The sequence below is a fragment of the Zingiber officinale genome, chromosome 1A (genome assembly GCF_018446385.1).
Source record: "Zingiber officinale cultivar Zhangliang chromosome 1A, Zo_v1.1, whole genome shotgun sequence".
NCBI classification, from domain to species: domain Eukaryota; kingdom Viridiplantae; phylum Streptophyta; class Magnoliopsida; order Zingiberales; family Zingiberaceae; genus Zingiber; species Zingiber officinale.
Window position 1 is genome coordinate 161675895 of NC_055987.1, and position 23660 is coordinate 161699554.

The 23660-nt window shown below is 44.5% G+C and overlaps 2 protein-coding genes across 2 annotated transcripts; both read right to left on the reverse strand.

The window, feature by feature from the left end:
* Positions 1-16236: 16236 nt before the first annotated feature.
* On the reverse strand, positions 16237-16788 carry LOC122006002 (pectinesterase inhibitor 8-like). Its single transcript, XM_042561301.1, has one exon. It carries the CDS (start codon positions 16786-16788, stop codon positions 16237-16239), a length of 552 nt encoding a protein of 183 aa, XP_042417235.1.
* A 2320-nt stretch (positions 16789-19108) lies between these two features.
* Positions 19109-20902, reverse strand: LOC122038226 (probable E3 ubiquitin-protein ligase RHC2A). The gene is made up of 2 exons (XM_042597870.1): positions 20767-20902; positions 19109-20688 (listed from the first exon to the last, which is right to left on the reverse strand). Exon 2 carries the CDS (start codon positions 20586-20588, stop codon positions 19452-19454), a length of 1137 nt encoding a protein of 378 aa, XP_042453804.1. The 5' UTR covers positions 20589-20688; positions 20767-20902; the 3' UTR covers positions 19109-19451.
* Positions 20903-23660: the final 2758 nt, after the last annotated feature.

Here is a 23660-nt window from a genome sequence, read left to right on the forward strand (position 1 = left end):
CAATCGGCGAGGGATACCGAACCTACAGATGATGTGTTGCCATATGAATTTTTTGACCATCTGTTCGGTGATCCTAGCTAGTGGCTCGGCTTCTACCCATTTGGAGAAATAATCGACCGCTACCAGCAAAAATTTCCTCTGCCCGGTCGCCATGGGAAATGGACCCACAATATCCATTCCCCATTGATCGAACGGACATGAAACGGTTGATGCTTTCATCTCCTCTGCCGGTCGGTGAGAGAAGTTGTGATACTTCTGGCATGAAAGGCACGTAGATACTGTCCGAGCGGAGTCCGTTTGTAAGGTCGGCCAAAAGTATCCAGCTAGCAAAATCTTCTTGGCTAGTGATCGTCCGCCCGGATGTCCTCCGCACGATCCTTGATGTACCTCCTGGAGGATGTAAGCCGAATCTTCCAAGCTCACACATTTCAACAATGGGCGAGAGAAAGCCTTCTTGTAGAGCTGATCGCCGATAAGTGTGAATCGACCGGCCCTCCTCCTGAGCAGCTGGGCTTCATCCCGATCGGCCGGTGTGACTCCCGAGCGAAGGAACTCTATGATGGGTGTCCTCCAGTCGCTGGGAAACGTAAGGCTTTCCATCCGGTCGACGTGTGCTACCAGCAGTACTTTTTCAATAGGTTGTTGAATGGTGACCGGCACTATAGAACTTGCTAGCTTGGCCAAGTCATCTGCTGCCTGGTTCTCCGTTCGGGGAATTTTTTGAATAAGGACCTCTCGGAAAGTGGCTTTGAGTTTTTCAAAGGCTTCAGCGTAGAGCTTAAGCCGAGCGCTGTTAATTTGAGAGGCCAACTGTGAATCCGAATAGAGAGTCACCCGACCGGCACCCACATGCCGGGCTGCCTGCAATCCGACTATGAGGGCCTCATACTCTGCTTCGTTGTTGGTAGCTTTGTAATCCAGCCGGACGGATAGGTGCATCTTCTCTTCTTGAGGTGAGAGCAACAATAGTCCAATCCCACTTCCGAGCCGAGTGGAGGACCCATCCACATATATTCTCCACATAGCTTCCGGCTCTGGCCTTTGCACTTCGGTCACAAAATCAGCCAAGGATTGGGCTTTGATCGCCGAGCGGGGTTGATATTGGATGTCAAATTCACTTAATTCTGTCGTCCACTTGATGAGCCGTCCGGACGCTTCTGGATTTAACAGTACTCTTCCGAGTGGACTGTTCGTCCGGACAATGATGGTGTGAGCCAAGAAATACGGTCGAAGGCGCCGAGCGGCTAGAACCAAAGCAAAGGCCAACTTCTCGAGCCCGGTGTAACGAGATTCAGCATCTTTTAAAATGTGACTTAGAAAATACACCGCTTGCCCTCACAAGTGCTGAGCCTACAGCATGCTCAGTTGACGACAAATAAATATAAAGTGACTCACCCCCGATCGGCTTGGCTAACACTGGCAGAGAATTAAGATATGTCTTCAATTCTCCGAACGCTCGATCACATTCTTCATCCCACTGGAACTTAGTAGCCTTGCGCAGAATCTTGAAGAATGGAAGGCTCCGGTCGGCGGTTTTGGAGATGAATCTGGACAAAGCAGTTATCCGACCGGTCAACCTTTGCACTTCTCTTGTATTTCTTGGGGGCGGCATGTCTTGCAGAGCCTTCACCTTGCTGGGATTTGCTTCGATTCCCCGCTTGGTCACTATGTACCCCAAGAAACGCCCTCCTTTGGCTCCGAACAGGCACTTCTGGGGATTTAGCTTGATTCCATATTTGCGCAGCGTTCGGAAGGTTTCTTCCATATCCTTGAAAAGATCGGCCGCTCGGGCGGATTTAATAAGAATGTCGTCCACATAGACTTCCAGATTCCGCCCGATTTGCTCCCTGAACACTTTGTTCATCAAGCGTTGATAGGTGGCCCCAGCATTCTTTAATCCGAACGACATCACATTGTAGCAATACGTGCCGTCGGCAGTCACAAAGCTAACCTTTTCTTGATCTTCGCGAGCGAGCGACACCTGATGATAGCCTTGGTATGCGTCGAGCATGCAAATCAATTCACAACCGGCTGTAGAGTCCACCAGCTGATCAATCCGGGGCAAGGGATAAAAATCCTTGGGGCATGCTTTGTTTAAGTCCCGAAAGTCGATGCAGACTCTCCACTTGCCGCCCGGCTTGGAGACCAATACCACGTTGGCCAGCCAGCTCGGGAACTGCACCTCGCGTATGTGGCCGGCCTCCAGAAGTTTTTCTACTTCCGCCCGGATGATGGTATTCTGCTCGGCGCTGAAGTCCCTTTTTCTCTGCTTCACTGGCCGAGCGTCCGGTCGGACATGCAACTCATGCTGCGCTAGGCTCGGCGAAATTCCGGGCAACTCATGTGTCGACCAGACGAAAACATCATGATTTCGTTGGAGGCATTGGATCAGCTCCTCCTTCTGCTCCTCCTCCAGATCAGAAGCGATAAAAGTCGTGGCCTCCGATCGGGTCGGATGGATCTGAACTTCCTCCTTTTCATCGTAAATTAAAGCAGGAGGTTTCTCAGTTATGGCGTGTACCTCAATTCGGGGCGCCTTCCGAGCGGAACAAGCCTCTGCTCGGACCATCTCTATATAGCACCGCCGAGCTGCTAGCTGATCTCCACGTACTTCTCCTACTTTGTCCAACACGGGGAACTTTATCTTCTGGTGGAAAGTTGAGACAACTGCTCGGAATTCGCCGAGCGCCGGTCGTCCCAAAATGACGTTGTAAGACGAGGGAGAGTCGACCACCACGAAGTTTATTGTCCTGGTCCTCCTGCGCGGCTCCTCTCCCAGTGAGGTAGCCAGCCGGATCTGTCCGACCGGCTGAACTTCGTTGCCCGTAAACCCGTAGAGCGGGGTCGTCATGGGCAGCAGCTCGGCACGATCAATTTGCAGCTGATCGAACGCCTTCTTGAATATGATGTTGACCGAGCTCCCTGTGTCAACAAATATGCGGTGAATAGTATAATTTGCTATTACCGCTTTAATGAGCAGAGCGTCGTCGTGGGACACTTCTACTCCTTCCAAGTCTCCGGGGCCGAAAGTGATTTCCGGTCCACTTGCCCGCTCTTGGCTACAGCCGACTGCGTGGATCTGCAGCTGCCGGACGCCCGCTCTCCTCCGGTCGGCCCTCCAGCAATAATGTTGATCTCGCCCCGGGAAGTATTGCTCCTGTTTTCCTCTTCCCGAGTGGACGGTCGCGACCGTTCTCTGGACGCCCGGCGATTCTCCTGTCTCGGAGATCTGTGTCGATCGGGTGTCTGTTGATGTCGCCTTTCGGTGCAGGTCCGGTCGGCTTCATGGGTCCTTTGTCTTCTGTCGATGGGAGGAGACCGTCGTTCGACTTTCCTGGGAATGGGATTGACCACGAAGGGAAGACTTCGACAATCCCTCGTGTTGTGCGTATCCGTCTGGTGGAAGGTGCAGAACATAGGGGTCCACCTCTTCTTTGGCTTGGGCCGAGCGGCAGCCACTTCTTGTACGTGCGATCTGGCGTGGGGGGATCGAATTGCTTCGGCTCTCGGTCCTTTGGGTGGCTGCTGAACGGCGTGCTGTTTCCGCTCGGCATGAACAGGTGCACGCTCGGTTGGAGTTTCCATTTTCCGAGCGGCTTGCGCTTCTTCCACGTTTATGTATTCGTTGGCCTGATGCAGCATGTGATCATAATCTCGGGGCGGCTTTCGGATGAGCGACCGGAAGAAGTCCCCATCTACAAGGCCTTGTATGAAGGCATTCATCATCGTCTCCGATGTGGCCGTTGGGATATCCATCGCCACTTGGTTGAATCGCTGGATGTAAGCTCGAAGCGATTCTCTCGGTTCTTGCTTGATGGCAAACAAGCTGACACTTGTCTTCTGATAACGCCGACTGCTGGCGAAGTGGTGGAGGAAGGCCGTTCGGAAGTCCTTGAAGCTAGTGATGGATCCGTCTGGCAACCTCCGAAACCACCGTTGAGCCGATCCCGAGAGGGTCGTAAGAAAGACTCGGCACTTTACTCCATCTGTATACTGGTGGAGCGTAGCTGTGTTATCGAACTTACCCAGATGATCATCCAGGTCTGTTGTTCCATTGTACTCACCGATCGTCGGAGCCACGTAGTGCCTGGGCAGAGGGTCTTGTAGAATAGCCTCCGAAAATTGGCGATTGATCCGCTCGGAGGAGGAGTCCGCTCGGGGAGCTTTCCTCTTCCTGTCATCCCGCCTTGGCATTTCATCTGAAGAAGATCCTCTATCTCTTCGGGCTGGTATGGCTTCAGGGGTGCGAAATAAGGCCCGGTGGAATGCGACGGTGGCCTGAGGTGCTTCCGCTCGGCCACCTGACGCAGATGTTGCTTGTTGCTCCGGCCGCTCGGCCGCGGCTTTCTGTTTTTGCTCCACAAGTTTGGCGGCCCTCATCTCGACCAGAGCGTCGAGTTCTTCTGTTGAAAGCGCCACCGTGTGTTGTCGTCCAGCCTCGTCCATTGTTCTTGTTCGAATGCAGGAGCGTTCCCACAGACGGCGCTAATTTGATCCTGTTCGAACCAAGAGTCAACGAACGCTGGGGATGCGGCGCTCCCTGCTGGATCCTCGAGTGCTTCGGTGAACCTGCAGCAAAACCGAGCCGGGAGGGGTGTCCCGGCGACGGCCCTCCGACGCTCAAGTCAGGTAAGCTACGATGAACAAAGTGGCTTCCCAAATCTCAGAATACGTACCTCACCGACGAAACCTGAGGTTCTTTATATAGAGCTATGAAGGGTCTGGGCACGCGTACCTAGGTGCATACGTGTCTTCTGTCCTTTCCTAGGTATGCGGCTGCCAGAAAGCTTACCTGTCCTTTCCTAGGTATGTGGCTGTCAGAAAACTTACCTGACCCATATCGCTACAGTCAAAGCATGCCCTCGATGGGACAGCAGAATCCCCTGTCACAAGATTTGGAGCATGACACACACGTGAAACCTACCGGTTGTCAGAGGAGAAATCCTCGGGTCTTTTTCCTTGCTCCAAACTTGTCGTCCGAGCGGACAGCTCCCTCAACATCCGACCGGACATACGCAGTGGTTTACCTGTGCTTTGTGGAGACTAATAAACAGGGGCGCTTTATGACTGTGGCCGGTCAAAAGGTCAGCTCGGTCCGTGACCTTTTTAACTGAGCGTCGGAACCCCGATTTGACAGGGTGTCTTCCAACCATAAGTGCGAGCCGGCCGGACCCATTCGGGTATTCGATTCCATCGGCCAGCCGGCAGTCCGGTCGGGCCGGCCGTCTACGGTCGTCCGTCCGGTCGGACCACACTCTCCTCGGATGGGCGGCTGCTCCGGTGACTTTCACTTGGCGTTGACTTTGCAAGAAGGGGGGGCCCGCTCTTACTACCGGATCAAATACTAACACCTTTATTTGTACTTGGTTCACAGCCTGTGCTTCTACTCCAAGGCCTATGATTGTTAATTATTTTCAATGGGCAACTTACTATCAATCTGTCAATTCAAAGGTTAGGATCGGTAACAACTTTATCATCCTTAAAAATGAAGTACGAATAAGACGAAATGAAATTATGCACTATATACACCGACAATCTTAAGTTGTAGACTTCTACGTGTTTGTCGGAGTAGAGTCTTGGCGTATTATTGGTGTTTCAGTAGAGAGACCATAGTTGGAGCACTTGAAGAGGTTAGAAAAACTTGTACTGAGCTCTTGGATGAAGGGCCTTTATATAGGCTAACTCCAGGCACCTGGACCAGCTCCAATCACCTCGACTGAGGCCTATCCTATCCCCTTTCATCTCTAATTTATCCATATCCAAACACTTGGATCACCCCAAGGCACCTGGACCGCTGACATGGTTGCACTAGATTAAAGCTTTATCTAAGTTGCCTCTGTTGGTCCCTTGTCGGCTGGCTAGAGGGGGGTGAAGAGCCTGAAATAAAAATAAAACCTTTCTCATATTTTCAAGCTAAATTAAGAAACACTTGCATAAAAAGAAAATTAAAAAAGAAAGAGGTAGATCATTTACTTGGTTAAAACCTAGGTGATTGTTAATCCAAGGCAAGTAAAGTTCATTAAAAGTTTTCTTCAGACAGAGAAGCCTCTTACAGTAGTTGAAGCACTCAATTACAAAGTTAAACAGAAAGAGAATTGATTACAAGTGTTGTTCTTTAGCTTCTGAGATCAGGGCTGTATTTATAGCCCTGATCGGGGTACCTGGAAGGGTTCCATGCACCTGGAGGGGGGGGTACAATTTTATCCCCATTGTAACAGATCACACCACATCATGTTTCGATAAAGTTTCTGTTCCGGGCACTCGGAAGGGTTTCGCGCGCCCGAACCGGTCGACACATCCCCTGGGCGAGGAACCCAAGGGCACCCAAGTGATCCGGGAGCCCAGACTAGATCCGGGTCTTTCGCTCTAGTTCTGCTTGCTTGGGTCTGGTTCTTCTGCTCTGGCTCCGCTTGCTTGGGTGATTTCGGTCATTCGGAATAGGGCTCATCTGAACCCATTTTCCAACCTTCGAGCAGTCTTCCACTCTGGCTTCTCGTCCCTTAGAGTTGCCGAGCACTTCCTTCTCGTCTACCAGCGTACTCTTCCGCAACACCTCATCCCTTAGATGCACCGAGCCCGTTGACTCTCTCCCGTGTCATCCTTCTCGCTAGCTGCGTCTTTTGCTCGACTTCCTATGCTCCTAAGTTCCTACACACTTAGACACAGGGCATCAAAACACAACAGGACATAACTCTAACTTGGTTGATCACATCAAAACCTCCATGGGGTACTTACGATCTCCCCCTTTTTGATGTGAACAACCTAAATTAAGTTAAGGTAAAATGAACACAGACACCTAATAACCAGGTAATGAATTTTGCAATGTGTAAAAATTAAATGAATACTCTCCCCCTAGACTTAATCTCCACTTCTCCCCCTTTAATCACATACAAAATGGAGTACTTTGAAATAAGTTCAAAACAAATTCTAAGGGAAAATACTATTAATAAGTTATAAACAAATTTTGAAAAACAATAATTTGAAAAAATATTTTTAAGTATTGAAAGATTCTGAAAATTTTAATAGGGGTTGAATATACATATATATATAAAGCAAATATAAAATTTTGCACAAATAAGTTAACTTAAGTAGAAAATAAATTCCAAAAAAAAAGCTTAAATTTTAAAAACTATATTTTTGAGTAAATAACAAATATTTTTAGATTGTGCCAATTAAAAAAAATATATATAATAGTTAACTATTTAACAATTAGTGTATTAAACATTCATTTCAATAATTGGCTTCTAAGCTATGGCGAGGTACTAGGTATTTTTAGATATTAGAACAACAACTACTTTTAGACAAAGTCTTTTAAAAAAATTAAACATTTAATTTTTTTCTACAAATTGTAACTTTTTAAAAAAAAATAATTTATTCTAAGAAGGATTTAGGAACCCAATATATGCTTCTTCCTATTGAATTGATCAAGTATCTTTTAGGAACATATTTTGATGATAACTTTATAATTTGACCCTTATGGTATCTAAAATACCAATTTAGTCCTTGATAAAATTTAGAATATGAGCATGCAAAATATTTTTATTTTTCTATTTGTTTCTTTAAATTAGCATTTTCAATTTTCAATTTATCAAGCTCCTCTATTAAGCAAGATTTTGCAAAGATTCTTTTTATTTATAAGTTTTCTTTTTTCAAAGTTTCTTTTTTAGTTTTTAATTTGTACATTAATTTATCATAGATTTAATGCCAAAATAAAGTTGATCAGAATGTAAGAGACATACCTCACTTACCATGTCATATCTGAAGCTTGATTCTCCCTCTGCTTCGCTGCATTCGTCTAATGTCGCTTCCCCTTCATTGTTGTTGGCTTCTGAGGAGCTTTGTTTTTTGTGACTAGCCATCAACGCTAGTCTGGCATATGCTTCTATTTCTAACTCAGATGATGAGTTTTCGTCCCAAGTAGTCTTGAGATTATTGTGCTTGGTTTGCTTGGGGCCTTTGCCTTTTTCCTTTTTGAGCTCCGAGCAGTCCTCTTTTATGTGTCATTCTTTTCGACACTGGTAGCATCGAACCTTCCTTCTATTTCTTTGATTTTTTTGTTCTACAATTCTTTAAATTTATTAGACTTATTTTTTTAGACTTTCTTACCATGTACGCTTCTTGGTCTCCTTCCAGATCTGGGTCTGGCTCAGGTTCGTCCTTCTTGGTGGCTCTTAGTGTCAAATTCTGGCTTGACTTTACTATTGTACTTTCACATTGAGTCTCATATAATTCTAAAGTTGAAAACAATTCCTCTAGGGTACTTTTTGTTTGAGCAATCCCAATGTTCTGTGCGACCATGTATTTTGGTATTTGGGCAAGGAGTTTAAGTTAGGTTCACCCTTGTATTTGATATGTGTATGTGAGTGTGCAGGTATGCAGGATACACATGTGACTCAGGTTGATGACTTCGGGTCCGGTGAAGGATGGAGTATCCGAGAGACCGTGGACAAGGCAGTAAGGACTGTTGGTGCAACCTTAGGTCATAGTTGACCTGGTTGACCTGACTCGAGTTGACCTGACTCGAGTTGTGTTTTGATGTTTGACGATGTTTGACGAGAAGAGAGTTGTATTCTTGATGTTTGACAAGAATAGGTGTTTGGGAGATTGTAGGTGCAACCTTAGGTCAAGGTTGACCTGGTTGACCTGATTCGGGAAAAGTCCAAGCAGGGAGCTTGGCACGCGAAAAGTCCAAGTATGGAGACTTGGCACTGGAAAAGTCCAAGTACGGAGACTTGGCACGGGGAAAAGTCCAAGCAGGTAGCTTGGCACGCGGAAAGTCCAAGTATGGAGACTTGGCACGGGGAAAGTCCAAACAGGGAGTTTGGCACGGGGAAAAGTCCTGGTGAGTGAAGCCAGGCAGTCGGGAGGCAGGGAAAGTCCTGGTGAGTGAAGCCAGGGTGAAAATCCTAGTGAGTGAAGCTAGGGAAGGAAAAGTCCTGGTGAGTGAAGCCAGGCAGTGGGGAAGGCCTGGTGAGTGAAGCCAGGCAGTGGGGAAGTCCTGGTGAGTGAAGCCAGGCAGATTGGAAATCCTGGTGAGTGAAGCCAGGTGAAAACCCTAGTGAGTGAAGCTAGGTGAAAGTCCTGGTGAGTGAAGCCGGGCAAGGGAAAATCCAGATGGATCAAGGGTGATCAGGACATCTGGTGTTGAGAAGGTCAAGTAGGTCAAGGGAGTGACCGGATACTTGACACAAAGAGGAAAGTCCAAGTGGGTCAAAGGGATTGACCGGACACTTGGTAGGGAGTCTTAGCAGGTCAAGGGAGTGACCGGATGCTAAGCATGATGTACCAACAGGTCAAGGTTGACCGGATGTTGGTTTGGGAGACTTGGGACTTGGTTTGGGCAAAAACCAAGCTCTGGATCGGTCACCAGACCGATCCAGTGATACGCTTGTGTATTTGATCGGTCTGCTGACCGATCAGATAACAAACAGAAGGCACGCATCGATTCTGTGAGCTTACTGATCGGTCTGGGGACCGATCAGCATGGAGCCTGATCGATCTGCAAGACCGATCAGGCGATATCCTGATCGGTCTGCCGACCCAGGTGACGATCTTGGAGTGCGAGGAACCGCACTCAATAAGCCCTGATCGGTCGGCAGACCGATCAGGCCATACCCTGATTGGTCCCCACGACCGATCGAGCACGATCGATAGCTAGCGGAGTTCGGGAGAAAGCGCCGATCGATCTATGGACCGATCAGGCACTCCGATCGGTCTGTGGACCGATGAGGGCACTAGCCGTTGCGACGCAACGGCTATATTCCTTCGTGTTTTTCTTCGCAGGTATAAAAGAAGCTACAGGGCTTCGTTGCTGCGATTGCTTCCTCCTTAGAACTTCTGTTCTTGTGCTCTAGAGCTTCTGCTCTTACCTGCTATCAGAGCTTTGCTGAGCTCCTCGTCAGCTGCTGCTGGTGTGAAGCTGCTGCTTCATCACTCCAGTCAACAGGAAAGGCAAGCAAGTGTTTCATTTCGTTTTTTGCTTTCTTGTATCTGTTGTACTCCTATCTTGCTTGTGCAAGAAACATTGTGGCGAGGTTTCTCCACCCAGAAGGAGTATATTGTATTAGCCGGTTCTCCGGGGACTCATCCACCGACGGATTGGTAGGCTTCGTCCACCTTACGGACACGCCGAGGAGTAGGAGTTCATCTCCGAACCTCGTTACATCCATCGAGTTTGAGGTTTGATCTTCTCACCGTTTCCTTTCTACTGTTTTATTTCCGCTGCTAACTCGATTTGTAGAAAGAAAGCGAATTTGGGGTCGGCTATTCACACCCCCCTCTAGCCTCCGTACGAAGGATCCTAACAAGGACAAGGGCCGAGGGAAGCAACTTCGAGGCATACGTGAAGGATGACATTGGGGATGAGCCGCGGGCTTGAATGCATCCAAGGGACGAGAGCCAAAGGAAGTAAGCTTGAAGGTAAGAGGTCAAGGTTGCAAAGAAGTGTCAAGTGAGACATAAGGGTGAGGGTACGAGTGCACGAGAGATTGTACTCGGAGTAAAATCCTAATTTTAGGGGTTCACTGTAGCGTTACTGTAGTAGTACTGTAGCACTACTGTAGCAGTCGACTGCATGTTTTAGCAGTCGACTGGTGCAGTCGACCGCACAGTCGACTGGGTACGAACAGAATGGTTCTGTTCGTTCGGTCAATGTGGATCAGTTGACTGCATGTTTTAGCAGTTGACTGCACCAGTCGACTGCAAGTTTTAGCAGTCGACTAGTATCGAGCCGTTGGGATGTAACGGTCGAATTTCCACATAGGGCAGTCGACTGCATGTTTTGACAGTCGACTGGTAAGCGGGGGTTTCAACCCGCGGCCTATATAACCAAAGCTTGGGAGTTTGGTTATAGTTGACGAAATATAGGTGGTTAATCTCTATTAGTAGTCTACCTGTGCCCTACCTTATAAAGAGTCCTTGGTGAGAGTTGTGGTAGGGTTTCTCCACCCACAAGGAGCTACGTGAGCTAGTCGGAGATCTTCCGAGGAGTAATCCACCGACGGATAGGGATCGTCCACCTCAAGGACACGTCGTGGAGTAGGAGCTTTATCTCCGAACCACGTAAATGATCGTGTAGCTTGGTTTGCATTCTTTCTTGTCTTTAGTTTAATTTCCTTTAGCTTGTTTGTTTTGTATATTCCGCTGCACATACTAACAAGTGTAGGAAAATCAATCAATTTGGGGGCGCCGTCTATCCAACCCCTTCAAGCCGGTCGACCAATCCCCTACACTTTTATCCAGGTCCTTCGATATGTAGTAGGCGTCTACGATCAAAGTCCATTCAAGGGTTCTGGGAAAAGTGTTTAGTGCGTAGCGTACTGAGTCCCGATTTGTTACCGTTTCACCGAGGTTGCCTAGTCCGGTGATCAGCTCCTTGATCTTCGCGTGTAGTTGGGCTACCTTCTCACCTTTTTCTAGATGGATGTTCGTTAACTTGTTCCGAAGAATGTCTCGCCGTGTGATCTTCACTTCGGATGTTCCTTCATGGAGTTCCAGGAACTTCTCCCAAAGGTCTTTTGTTGATGTGTAGCTTCTGATGTGATTTACCTCTTGAGGCGGTAATACATCTAATAAGTGATATTTCGCTCTACTGTTGACTACGAAATCACTTTGCTCCTTCTTCGTCTAGAGATATTCTTCTTTTTCTATGCATTGTTGATCTTTGGGAACTACAAAATCGTACTTGATTATTAGAAGAATTTCAAAGTTGAATTTTAGAATACCTCCATTCAGCATTTCTAGTGTGTGAATTCCCCCTCAAACTTTGGTGGGATGAGGCTTGGTTCAGCCATTGATTTCTTTTCTTCTGTCGGTGGTTAGTCTTTCTGAAGCATTTTTTCTCTGATACCACTTGTTGGTCCTTTGTCGGCCGGCTAGAGGGGGGTGAATAGCCTAAAATAAAAATAAAACCTTTCTCATCTTTTCAAACTAAATTAAGAAACATTTGCATAAAAATTAACTTAATTAAAGAAATAAAGATGACGATCATTTACTTGGTTACAACCTAGGTGCTTGTTAATCCAAGGTAAGTAAAGCTCACTAAAAGTTTCCTTCAGGCGGAGAAGCCTCTTACAGCAGTTGAAGCACTCAATTACAAAGTTAAACAGAAAGAGAATTGATTACAAGTGTTGTTCTTTAACTTCTGGAATTAAGGCTGTATTTATAGCCCTAATCGGTGCCCCTTAAAGGGTTCTAGGCGCCTGAAGGGGAATAAAATTTTATCCCCATCACAGCGAATCGTGCCACGTCGCGTTTCGATAAAGTTTCTGGTCTGGGCGCTTGGAAGGGTTCTGGTCGCCCGGACCGGGTCGACACATCCCTCCCCCTGGGTAAGGCACCTAGGTGATCCGAGCGCCCGGACCAGGTCCGGGTCTTCCGCTCCGGTTCCGCTCGCTTGGGTCTAGTTCTTCTGCTCCGGCTCCGCTCGCTTGAGTGATTTCGGCCATCTGGAGTAGGGCTCACCCGAATTTATTTTTCGACCATCGAGCAGTCTTTCGCTCAGGCTTCTCGCCCCTCAGAATCGTCACGCGCTTTGATAACATATATTTTTGTACATTATTTTGGCTCTTATACTTAGCATTTTCTACCTTCTCGTCTGCTTAATGTTGTGTTTATATCATGATTTGTGAATAGGGACTTATTTTAGACTTAATTATAATTTTCCTATAATTAAGGTATTATTTATTATATTTTGAATTTAGTTTTATAGGAAATCAAAAGAGCCATGGATTAGGGTCGAGTCGGATCGAATTTAGCTTGATTTGGAAGTTAAACGGAGGAGATCAAGATGAATTAATATGAACTGTTGATCTCGATCTGGAGATATCTTGTTCCTTCATTCAGATCTAAGTCATCCAACCTTCCATCTAGATTTGAAGTTATGTGGGCCGTCAGATCTAAAGAGCAAATCAACCTCAATTTAATCTCAAGATGAATGGCTCAGATGTAGATCCCCTTCATCACTTTAATCAAATGGTCAGATCTTCATCCATCTCTCTTACAAAGATGGACGACTCAGATTTGAGGGAGAAAACCTTTAATTTCTTCTCATCACGCGAGTGTATAGTGGCTAGGAATTTTACTGTTTACATTTTCTCCCCGACGCCCTGATCCTTTTCTCTCGAATGAGGATGACGAAGCTGACGGCGGCATTTTCGACGGATCTGAAGTGACGGCGATCACTGGGCTTCACCGGAGAGGTTTATCCAGGAGGTTCCTCATCTCCCTGGCACCCCCTCTGAGTTCCTCTGCCGGAAATGGTGAAGAAAGTGACGGGTCTCAGCAGGCAGCGAGCCTTGGTTCTTCTTCGGCATTATTCCACCTCGCTGCATCAGTGCCAAGGTTCTCTTCTTCGCATTTCTTTCTCTTCCCGAGCTTTCCCTTTTGCGCGGACTTCTGCTCAACATGGTGGAGAAAGCATTGACTTCGCAACAGGGCTTCGAGTTTGGGGGTTCATCTCCAATGTTCATCCACATCTCTAAAGCAGCAACGAAGCTCGAGTCCTTCTGCTAGGCACGGTGAAGAAGGCAGGAGCTCATATTCCAGTAGCACCCATTTCCCCTTCATCGGAGAATTTCCAGCTGGACTTCTTCCAAGCTCTGGCACCACATAACTTGAACTTGTCGGGCACGATGAAGAAGGCAGTGTAGGGTTGACATTTCTTGGATAGATTCCTTTGCATCTAGCAGATTTCGTCGGAGTGGTTAGGGGTGTAAATGAGCCAAGTTGCTCGTGAGCTATTCGAAACTCGATTCGATAAAAGCTTGTTTGAGCTCGTTTAATGAGGTTCGTTAAGATAAACAAACCAAGCTCAAGCTTCACAATATTCGGCATGTTAGCTCGTGAACATGTTCGTTAAGCTCATAAATCAACTTTTAAATAAAAATAATAATAGTTTTGATATTGAATTTATAGATTTTACACTCTACTTATGAAAAATATAGATAAATATATTAAATTTATTTATTAGAATAAAATTATAAATTTTAACAAGAATATTATATTTTTTTAAAAAATATATAATTGAGTTTTTAATGAATATTTAAATTTATAATTTATATTTATTAAGCTCATTTAGGCTTGATAAAAACTCGAATAAGCTCGTGAGCCATAAATATATTCGTTAAATAAAGCTCGAGCACAACTCGATTATAAACGAGCCAAACTCAAACATCCAAGAGTTTGGCTCGGCTCGGCTCGATTACACCCCTAGGAGTGGTATCTTTGGACGAAGTTGCACTTCCACCGCCATTGATTGCATCTCCGACCAGCGGCGTCAGCCGTCCACCAGATTTAGGGGATTTTTGAGTGATAGTAGTCTTCTTCCTCGGTGGTTCCGTGTGTGACAAGAGGAACACTTCTCGTATTTGATTGTGGAGAATTTGATTGGATAATTAGGATTTATTTATTGTTCTTGTTTGATTTTATAGTTTAGTTTACTTTCATGTTGAATGTTCATGTTTAGTTGTTAGTTACTTTTGTGTTTGATCTTTTATTATTTTCTTATGATGCATGTAATTAGTTCTGGTACTTTGTTTAGTTAATTATGCATGATTGTTATCTTGTTTCATAATGTGACAACGTGACACAACTTTGGCTCTTGTGCATAATTAAGTTTTGTTAATTGATGTTTAGTTTGTTTAGTTCACTTGCATAATTTAGTTTATGTCTTGCACTTCTATTTGTTATGTTTTCATGTTATACCATTTGATAGATATTCTTGTATCGTAGCATGACAATGTGATGTAGGAAAATCTTTAATGGTTAGTTAGGATAGTTGGTTAATTTCTTTACGCATGTTTCTTTTGTAGAAGGGATTCTTACAGCGTAAAGTGATATTGCGCTGTGAGTTCATTTTTGTTGGTTAGTTAGAGTTTCTTTTATTGCATTAGGTTTAGAGAACAAAACCCTCATTTTTCGATTCGTCTAAAAACAAACATTCTATCATTAGTTTCCTGAAGAGACGACTCAGTCCTCTACTATACTACTTAGTGTAGGTTAAGGGGGTTCGGTTGAGTATAAAAATGAATTAATTTGATATGAGTGAGTGACAATCGCTTTCCACTACACATCACGCTTCCTTCTCATCCACCAGCATACTCTTCCGCAGCACCTCGTCCCTTGAACGCACCGAGTCCGTCGACTCTCTCCTGTGTCGTTCTTCTCGCTAGCTGCATTTTTCGCTCGACTTCCTGTGCTTCTAAGTTCCTACACACTTAGACACATGACATCAAAACACAATAGGACCTAATTCTAACTTGGTTGATCATATCAAAATCTCTACGGAGTATTTACAGTCTCTATCCCTTCCTAGGTGTCTGGATCCCTCCTAGGCGCCTAGAAGTTGACATATAATCGCCAACCAGAGCATGCCAACTCAGTTGCATGCGTGGCTGGATTCCGGCCATTTCGGATACTTGGATTCATCTAGTCGCTCGGACCTCTGAGCTCTTCGAATCCACCGACTCTGACCATTTTCCTGTATCATAGAGTTAACACAATAGGCATAATAGTAACATAAAAGCATAAATAATTTGACAATCTCAGTATTATCCGATCCTGACTTTTAGATTTTGTGTGAAATCCTAGGTTGGACCGATACTTTCTTTCTCTTCAAGGGAGCACGTCCTCACCTACTCCTTTCATGAAAGTTTACTTGCTTGTCAAACATCCAGTTCGGACGAACCTATTTGAACTTCCTGCTCGACATCCAATTGATCCTCTGACCCTAGGGATCCTCTCGATGTCCGATCCTCCAGACCCATTGAACTGCTAGACGTCCAGTCTACTTCTGGTTGGGCTCGAGCTTGGCTCAAGATTAGCTTGAAAAATTGAATTTAAATGACAAAATGCACTATACATGACCACTAGCAAATCCAATGAAACCTTCTAGCGACAAATATCTTCTCAACTTATTATTTGATTTTAAAATAGTAATTAATTTAAATATTAGAATATTAAATTAGCCTTGCTTGATAAGACTCGACGAGCCATCGGGCCAGTATAAAATAGGCTCGAGATCGATTCAAATATTAAACAAACTGACTCAAGTTCAATCAACTTTGAGCTTTAACCGAGCCACTCACAAGCTACTTGTCTCATTTGCACCTTGCACCTCTAGTTAGGGCGATCATGATCAGGCTGTACTATCTTTATTTGGAGAATGATTATTACAATCAGATGAAAAGAAGAAATTGAATGCATGCACTTACCTTGCTTAATCAATTTATGCTATCATTACTTTAACAAGTTTGTGATTGCATAAGCTAGAATTCCCAAGTTGACAGCCTCGGTATCGATCTGAGTCACGATCCCCGGAGCACCTTTTCCCGCTCTGCCGAAGGATGCCTGGCACTGCCGAGCCATGGCGATGTCCTGGTTCAGCAACTGCTTCGCGGCGCCATAGTTCCTCGCCCTGATGTTATCCTCGGCCCTGGCCGCCGCCGTGCCCATGTCGTCATACAACTTGGAGCACCCGTTGAGGAGTCCCCTCATGTCCTGATCCCTGACCTCCTTCTTCGCCATGTCGTCGATAAGGAGCTTGCCGACTTCGCTGGTGTTGACGGCCAGGTCCGAGGCGATCTGCGCCAGCCTCCACGTGTCGGCTTCGGTGCTTCCGCGGTGGCGGTAGAGGGTGTCGACGCAGTACTTGTAGTTGACTCTAGGATCGCTCTTGGCGGCTTCGCTGCAAGTTTGTTCCACATAAGCTTCGACGAGGGGTAAGGTCATTTGGGCGTGGAACAGCAGGAGAGCCATGGAGAAGGAGAGGCCTTGCGTTTGTCGTTCCATTAGATCCTATCAACTCAGTTCTCTATCGAGCCGATTGTGTCTATGTGCTAGATATCTATCTATTTATCTATCAAAATTACTGGCAATGGACGAGTTGAATGTCTAGTTTGTAACGCATAACGGGATTCCTGCTAATTTATTGAGCATGATAAATGCCATTTAATTCGACAAATTATTTAATTCCCTCAAATTGATCGTATCCATTATATATTGGGGTGCAGTCTGTCTGTATGTTTACGACGTTTATGAACATTTCGTCTGCTAGCTATTAAAATGAGTAAATTTTCTACATTTTTTTTAAACTGGATTATGATAAGCCAGCTTGTCATTTTTTATTAGAAAAAAAATGGGATTAGAGTACTGCAGACTAAATTTTGCCAATCTAAAAGAAATACTGGTTAATCAAGTCATACCAAACTACAATTTAAGGATAAAGTTGACCTAAAAAGGAGTACATGAGCTTTTTCTTCCTTACAAAACTCTCTATTGGATCTCGTCTAATATATATTCCTATTCTCCAGTTATCTAGGTACATTCGTAGTTTAAAATCTCATTTGATCCTACTTTGACATGTCCGAGATTTAATGTTCAATTAGTTATCAAATTTAGATTATCTATTAAAATGCATAATCTCTCTGATGTTACTTGAACACTATATGTTTAGCCCATGTTGATCTTGTGACTAATATTTGTTATATTTTAAAATTTAATTTTCTAGAAGTTCACATTCGTATTAAGATTTTTGAGATGTGATGACAATGTCCATGATGGACTAAGATAGTGAAAATCTATAATGTTTGCAGAAAAAACAATCGAGTTAAGAAGAAGAAAGGAGAGAACAAATTGAGGAGGAACATAAAAGCACAGAAGAAGAAATTTTCAATGGTTCCAATGAGTTCATGAGTTTACACCGTAGAGTCCTCTTGTGTGCTGAGAAAAGAAGCCAATGGAATGCAACTAATGGTATCAATGAGTTGTGCTTTAGACCGAGTACAGCATGGGTCCATTTTCTTTTTCCATGTTGTGCTCAGCCCGACTTGTGACATGCCGTGCTAATCGGCAGCTTGCCCCACAACATCTATCGAAAAAGAATCTGCACGGCTAGTACTTAGAAATGAATGAAGGATCAAAAAGACCATCAGAAATGAATACAGGATACTAAGAAATGTATCACTAAGTCCTCTTTAAAATTGAATAGGATAGTTTACCACCTAGATGGTGCAATGAATACTATCATCAATTATCTGGAAGCTCATGGTGCTCAGGTAGGTTCAGCTACCTGCAAAAACTTGAAAGCATTACCACTTAACCAATTTTTCTAAAAGCATCACAATGAGATGACAACATTGATGTATGGAGGTTGTTCCTTCAATGATTGAAAAGAAGCCAATCAGCAAGGCAACAGAGTTTAGGAAGGCCAACAACCAGGTCCACCACTTTTAGTCTAAGATATAAAAACTATGGCTTGATGAAGAAACCTCCGACCAATGCAGTTTAACCACCACAAAAGAAACGAGAGTTGGAATAGAATGTCCTTCTACTTCTTGTTCAAAGCCTTAATTGAGGAATTTTTAATTTGAATTAGCCCTCATTGGATGTAAAGGCAATTCCATAAACATCATGCTATGCAAACTGAGAAAGCTGTTTTCCGAAGGTTAGCTAGAGAGGATGGCATACAAGAAATACATATGAACGTATACGTTGCAAAATTTAACATACACCAAAAAAGTTTAAATGAAATTATATTGTGCATTCTAGTGGATAATGGAGAACATGATACAGTAACTGTGAAAAAAAAAACAAGGGAACTTCAGGCACAACCCTTTACGTGCAGAAAATTGAAGCAGACAAGACTCTTTTAGGAGCAAAAATGCCCTGAAATCTTGTTTGATGCTTGTGCATAAGGAGGAGATTTACCCATGAGAGCTTTGATCACATGTGTAAAATCTGAAGCACCAAGATAGATTTCATAGAAGAAAAAAGAGTTTGCAAGCAAAAATTATTACGGATAACATAATGAGAAATTAGTTCTTGTCACCAATCAAGCTATCAGAATGATCCTTGATAATGTCTTCAATCCTATTTGCTTGAGAAAGAAAAAGAAAAAAATAACTTAACCTATTTTTTGCTAATGTAAATACTAAATAAGAACGAGCAATTAGTAAGGTATTTGGTAAACGTCTCAATTTAAGTCGAGAGAGATGGCTAACTTTGAATTGAAGAAAGTAAAGTCTAATTATCAACAAGAATCCATTAGTGTCATGCCAATAGATGTTTAAGAAAGTGAAAAAAAAATTGTGAATCAGAACTTATACTAACAGAAGTTAAAAGATAGAATATGATTCATCATTCAAATTTCACATTCCAACAAAATACAATAGCATCATGGAACCTTTTCCTAATCCAATAAATATTAAAATAAACCATAAAATGATCGTGTTTCCCAGTTGAGAAAAGGTATCTTCATCCAAGAAGATATTAGTAGCGCTTTTCTAAAAGAATAATGTAGGTTTAAGCTCATGGAAATCAGAAATTTCTACGACGTTTCTGCATATTAACTATTTACAATGAAACTTGTCGTAGAATCACCAACTTTCAAAGTTTGCAAGCCACCATCAAGCAGTCACATTGAAGATCTCATCCAGAATGGGGCACCAAGTTTGTTAACGCCTCCTGAAAATTGAACTTCTGTGGTGCCTGTCTGCAGATACAGGATTAGTTGTTGAGCTTCGGCTTCGCCTTGAAGCAGTAGAATTTGACCGTGACAGCCTAAAGAATGAGAAGAAGTTAGAAACAGCCCGTAAGATCCCTCCACTCTCCCTCGACCTGCTGCGTCTTGAAGACCATGAGATCCTTCTTGGTGCTCCACTGTTGTTGAAACCACCATCCATCTCAGTATACACAACAGGAAATTCCGGTCTTGTTCCCCCTGCGAATCTCCCCACCGCAAAACCTCCACCAGGAAGCCTCCATATTGTTAGTCCCACAGTCTCCTCATCGTTTCCACGGGCGGCGGCATGCTCATCCCCTTCGGCTTCTGTTGCGTCCCTTGCCAGCACATCCCTTGGCATCTCATGGCGGCAAACGGGGCACGAGTTCCGAAGCGAAAGCCAGCGAAAAATGCAATCTTGATGATAAATGTGCTTGCAGGGCATCTCCCTGGCCTCGGCCCCGAGCTCGAACGGGTCCATGCAGATGGCACAATGGCAGTCTTTCCCAATGTGCTCATCGACGATCTCTATGATAGGCATCGATTCTATTGCGGCCTTCGACGCGGGTGGATACTCGCATCCCCCCTCAACACTGATGCCATTGATCTCGATCCGCGCGAGCTGCTCGAGGAGGCGGTCAAAGCCCGACCCCATCAGAAAATCCAAAATGCTTTCCGGCAAGGGACGGAGACCCGATCCGGTGCCGTCGTCGTAGTAAAGTTCGAAGCTGTTAGCGGTGGCGGTGACATCTTCACCGAGACGGCCGTTGGATGGGCTGCGGAGGACGATGACAGGATTAAAAGGGGACCGGTCTCCAGCCGACAGGCGGCGGTTGCGGTGGAATCTGAGCTCGGAGGACCGAAGAGGGCGGGAAGCCATATCGAAGGCGCCGAGGTCGGCTGCCGCAGCGTTAGAGGGGATCCGACGGCGGCGTGATTCGGAATCGTTAAGTTCGGGAGGAGGAGGGGGAGTACCCACCTCCTCGAGGAACCCTCCGTGGCAGTCGGAGCAGACGATGGCGCTCTCTTGCCGCACCCGGACGAAGCGGCTGCACTGGTAGCACCAATACGACGACGTTGAAGAAGACATCAAATCGGATAAGAACAACGGCAAAGATCCAATCTTTCTCCCCAAAACAAAAGAAAAAGGGGACACCGCCCCCCAAATTTCCGATCTTTCAAACGAATCCCTAAAACAAACAAATCAAAAGACTATTTCCAGCTGAAGAAACTCAAAAACAAAAATCACGAAAAGAAGGGAAATGTACCAAATTGCCAGCTCAATTCGTGATCGCACACTTGCAAGGAGCGGATGGAAGCTCAAAAATAACCCGAGACATGGGGAAGGGATTTGGGGAGGGCGATAGAGCGGGACCGGGGCTTCTTATTATTGTGCGATAACGAAGCATCTTTGGCGGAGCTGCGTGAGCCTGACGACAAATATGTACGGTTCCCTAACGACCGTTAATTTCTCGTCAAGATTCACACTACTATGGGAAGAATAAACTAACGCCGTTATGAGGAGCAACGTTGATAGGTTATATCGTGGCCATTTGATTATTTCTAGATGAATATATTTCCTTAGTTTTATTTTATGGCCATTATTTTATATTTTAAAAATTGAAAAGGATAATAAAGGCCTTTAATTTCCCCCGTGAAAGAAATGCTTTCTGTTCTCATCTTTCCTAGCTTTCTGATAGCACTTCACCCTTTTTCTTTCCTGAATTCAGACAAATCATGGTTGATTGCACATGAACCCATTGCTGTCGCATGCAGACGCTCCCGCTGTTCCATACGCAGCATAATACACTGCACATGAGCCCATTACGATTGTATCACACCCAATCGATTCTTGTTCCACAAGGATTCTCTCTCTCTCTCTCTCTCTCTCTCTCTCTCTCTCTCTGCCACCGCACCTTTGTCTCAGACACTGCTCTATTTAATCATCAACTGTTGGAGTAGAGATTTCTCTTTGTTTAATTTCTTTTATTCTGAACCGTATGTGATCTTGCCCTTTTCCACATCATCCATGTGTCCTGACTGAGAAAATGCAGGTTGACATGTGTAAAGCATAGGCTAACACATGCATAAGAAACTTTCAGGAGATGGGGAGCTGGTGTTTCTTTTGTCCTCTTCAGCTCCTGCCATTTGTGGGCCTTTCGAGCATGACTTAAAGGTGGAAGCTACTAAGTGCCTGAACACTGCTGAATAAGTCTTGTTAAGGAAGATAGCATTCTTTGAATTGTGGCAGATGAGCTACACAATGGTTGGTGTTTGTAATCTGAAGTACTGAACAATGAGGTTTAGTAGGAGTTTATGGCTTTGAATTTCATGACCAATAGTTAACTAATATTTCCCTATACCTTTGAATATTTCAAAAGCCATGCAAATTTTATAGAAAGATCAAAAGCTAACAATGTGTTTTGATTTGTTGACATCCCAAAACAGAGAGACTCAGGAGAACGAAGTGTGCTGACATGGATTCTTGAAACTAGAGTTATTGTAAAACTTCCAAATTTTAATGATGGTTGGTCGGAGCAGGAAAAGCAGTTTGCCAAGCCCACCTACTAAAAAGAGCATAAAAATTGGTATAAAGAAATTAGAGGGTTTTTTTTTCATAGTCATTTTCTTTTAGATGAATTTAAAGGTTGGATCATGATTATTGAAGATTGAATTTGGTCAAATTAATATTTGATATATTTAAATAGATTCAATATGAGCATTTAATAGAGACTAGTCCATAATGTTTGAAAAGATCAATTGTTTTTCATTCTACAACAGATAAAAAAAAGAAAGAAATAAAACATCAAAAAACAAAGCAGGGTCAAGTTTGTCGTTCAGTGTTCAAAATGGCCAAACCTCCACCTTCAATAAGTTATGTAACCGAACTTCATTAGGTGAACTAGATCGATAAAACCCCATTTAAAAATGGATATTGTTCATATCTAAGATTGCTAGAAGATGAGCCACCAGTAAGTTGATAAAATCACTGATCACTAAGAGGAGGAATGGGCAATAAAAGATGCTCGCTGAGCCTTAAAAGGAGAAAAAAGAGAGAGAATGAGAGTTGCAATGGAAGTCAAGGTGTCTTAGCTAAGCCACTTCAATGCTAAGTCAGATTTTAGGTGAAAGAGATAATGTAAGAGAAGAACAGTGAGTGTGTAATGGTTTGCGTATGTGTACTCATGGATATGAGCACCTTTTATAACACTGTTGAAATTATATTCTCTCTTCATTAATGGAATGTCGTGTCATAATAGAGGAAATATCACATTGTCGTATCTTCATGTATCATACAGTCACATAACTCATATCCTATATCAATATAATCATATCGCCCCATGTGCCCTAACACCCTATATGTTATGCCACGTGCTGCATTAACCCTAGTATTGACACAAGCCCATACGGTATAGAATTACTTGGGCCAAAGGGCTTGCCTTGCTAATCAAAGGAGGACTAAGTCGAGTCGGTAGGGATAAGATGTTGGACAATCTACCGGAGATTTTGGGAAATTGGCTGAATTTAAATTATACCAAATTAAATTCAACTTATCTGTCGAAATAACTTTAGCTGAAAATCTCAGGTTGTCAATGTGGACTGATTTATGTCAAGTGTTGAGTACAGACTGCTCAGTGGTCGAGCGAATAAAGCAGTCGAATAGGCAAATTAGCCGAGTAAGAAGAGCAGTCGAGCGGGCAAAGCGGCCATGAGGCAGAGCAACCAAGTGACAGAGCTAGCAGATTGGCCAAGTAGGAAGATCGGCCGAGTGGGCCCAACGTCCGGGAGACTGAGAGGTCGAGCAATGGAAACCGCCAAACGTCGAGTCTTAGTGGACGAGTGGAGCAGAGTCGCTTACCAGGTATAGCTTCCGAGCGGGTAGTACAACACATTAGCTGATCAGGTCATGGCGTAGAGCAGCTGAGTGAGCGAGCGGGTAGAGCACTTGACCGGGTAGAGTAGCATAGCAAAGTAACTGATCAGGACAAGTGGCCAATTAGGCAGAGTAGCTGACGGGTTAGTGCGGTTGAGCGGGTAGATCGAGCCGTGAGGCAGAGTAGCCCAGTGGCAGAGTGACCGAGTGGACAGATTGACCGAGCAGTAGATCAACCGAGTTGCAAAGTGGTTGATCGGGTTGAGTAGCCTGTTGGAATGTATTCTA

What these genes read in the sequence shown, in the direction of transcription:
- LOC122006002 (XM_042561301.1), bottom strand. Translation starts at nt 16,788, where the DNA reads ATGGAACGACAAACGCAAGGCCTCTCCTTCTCCATGGCTCTCCTGCTG.
- LOC122038226 (XM_042597870.1), bottom strand. Translation starts at nt 20,588, where the DNA reads ATGTCTTCTTCAACGTCGTCGTATTGGTGCTACCAGTGCAGCCGCTTC.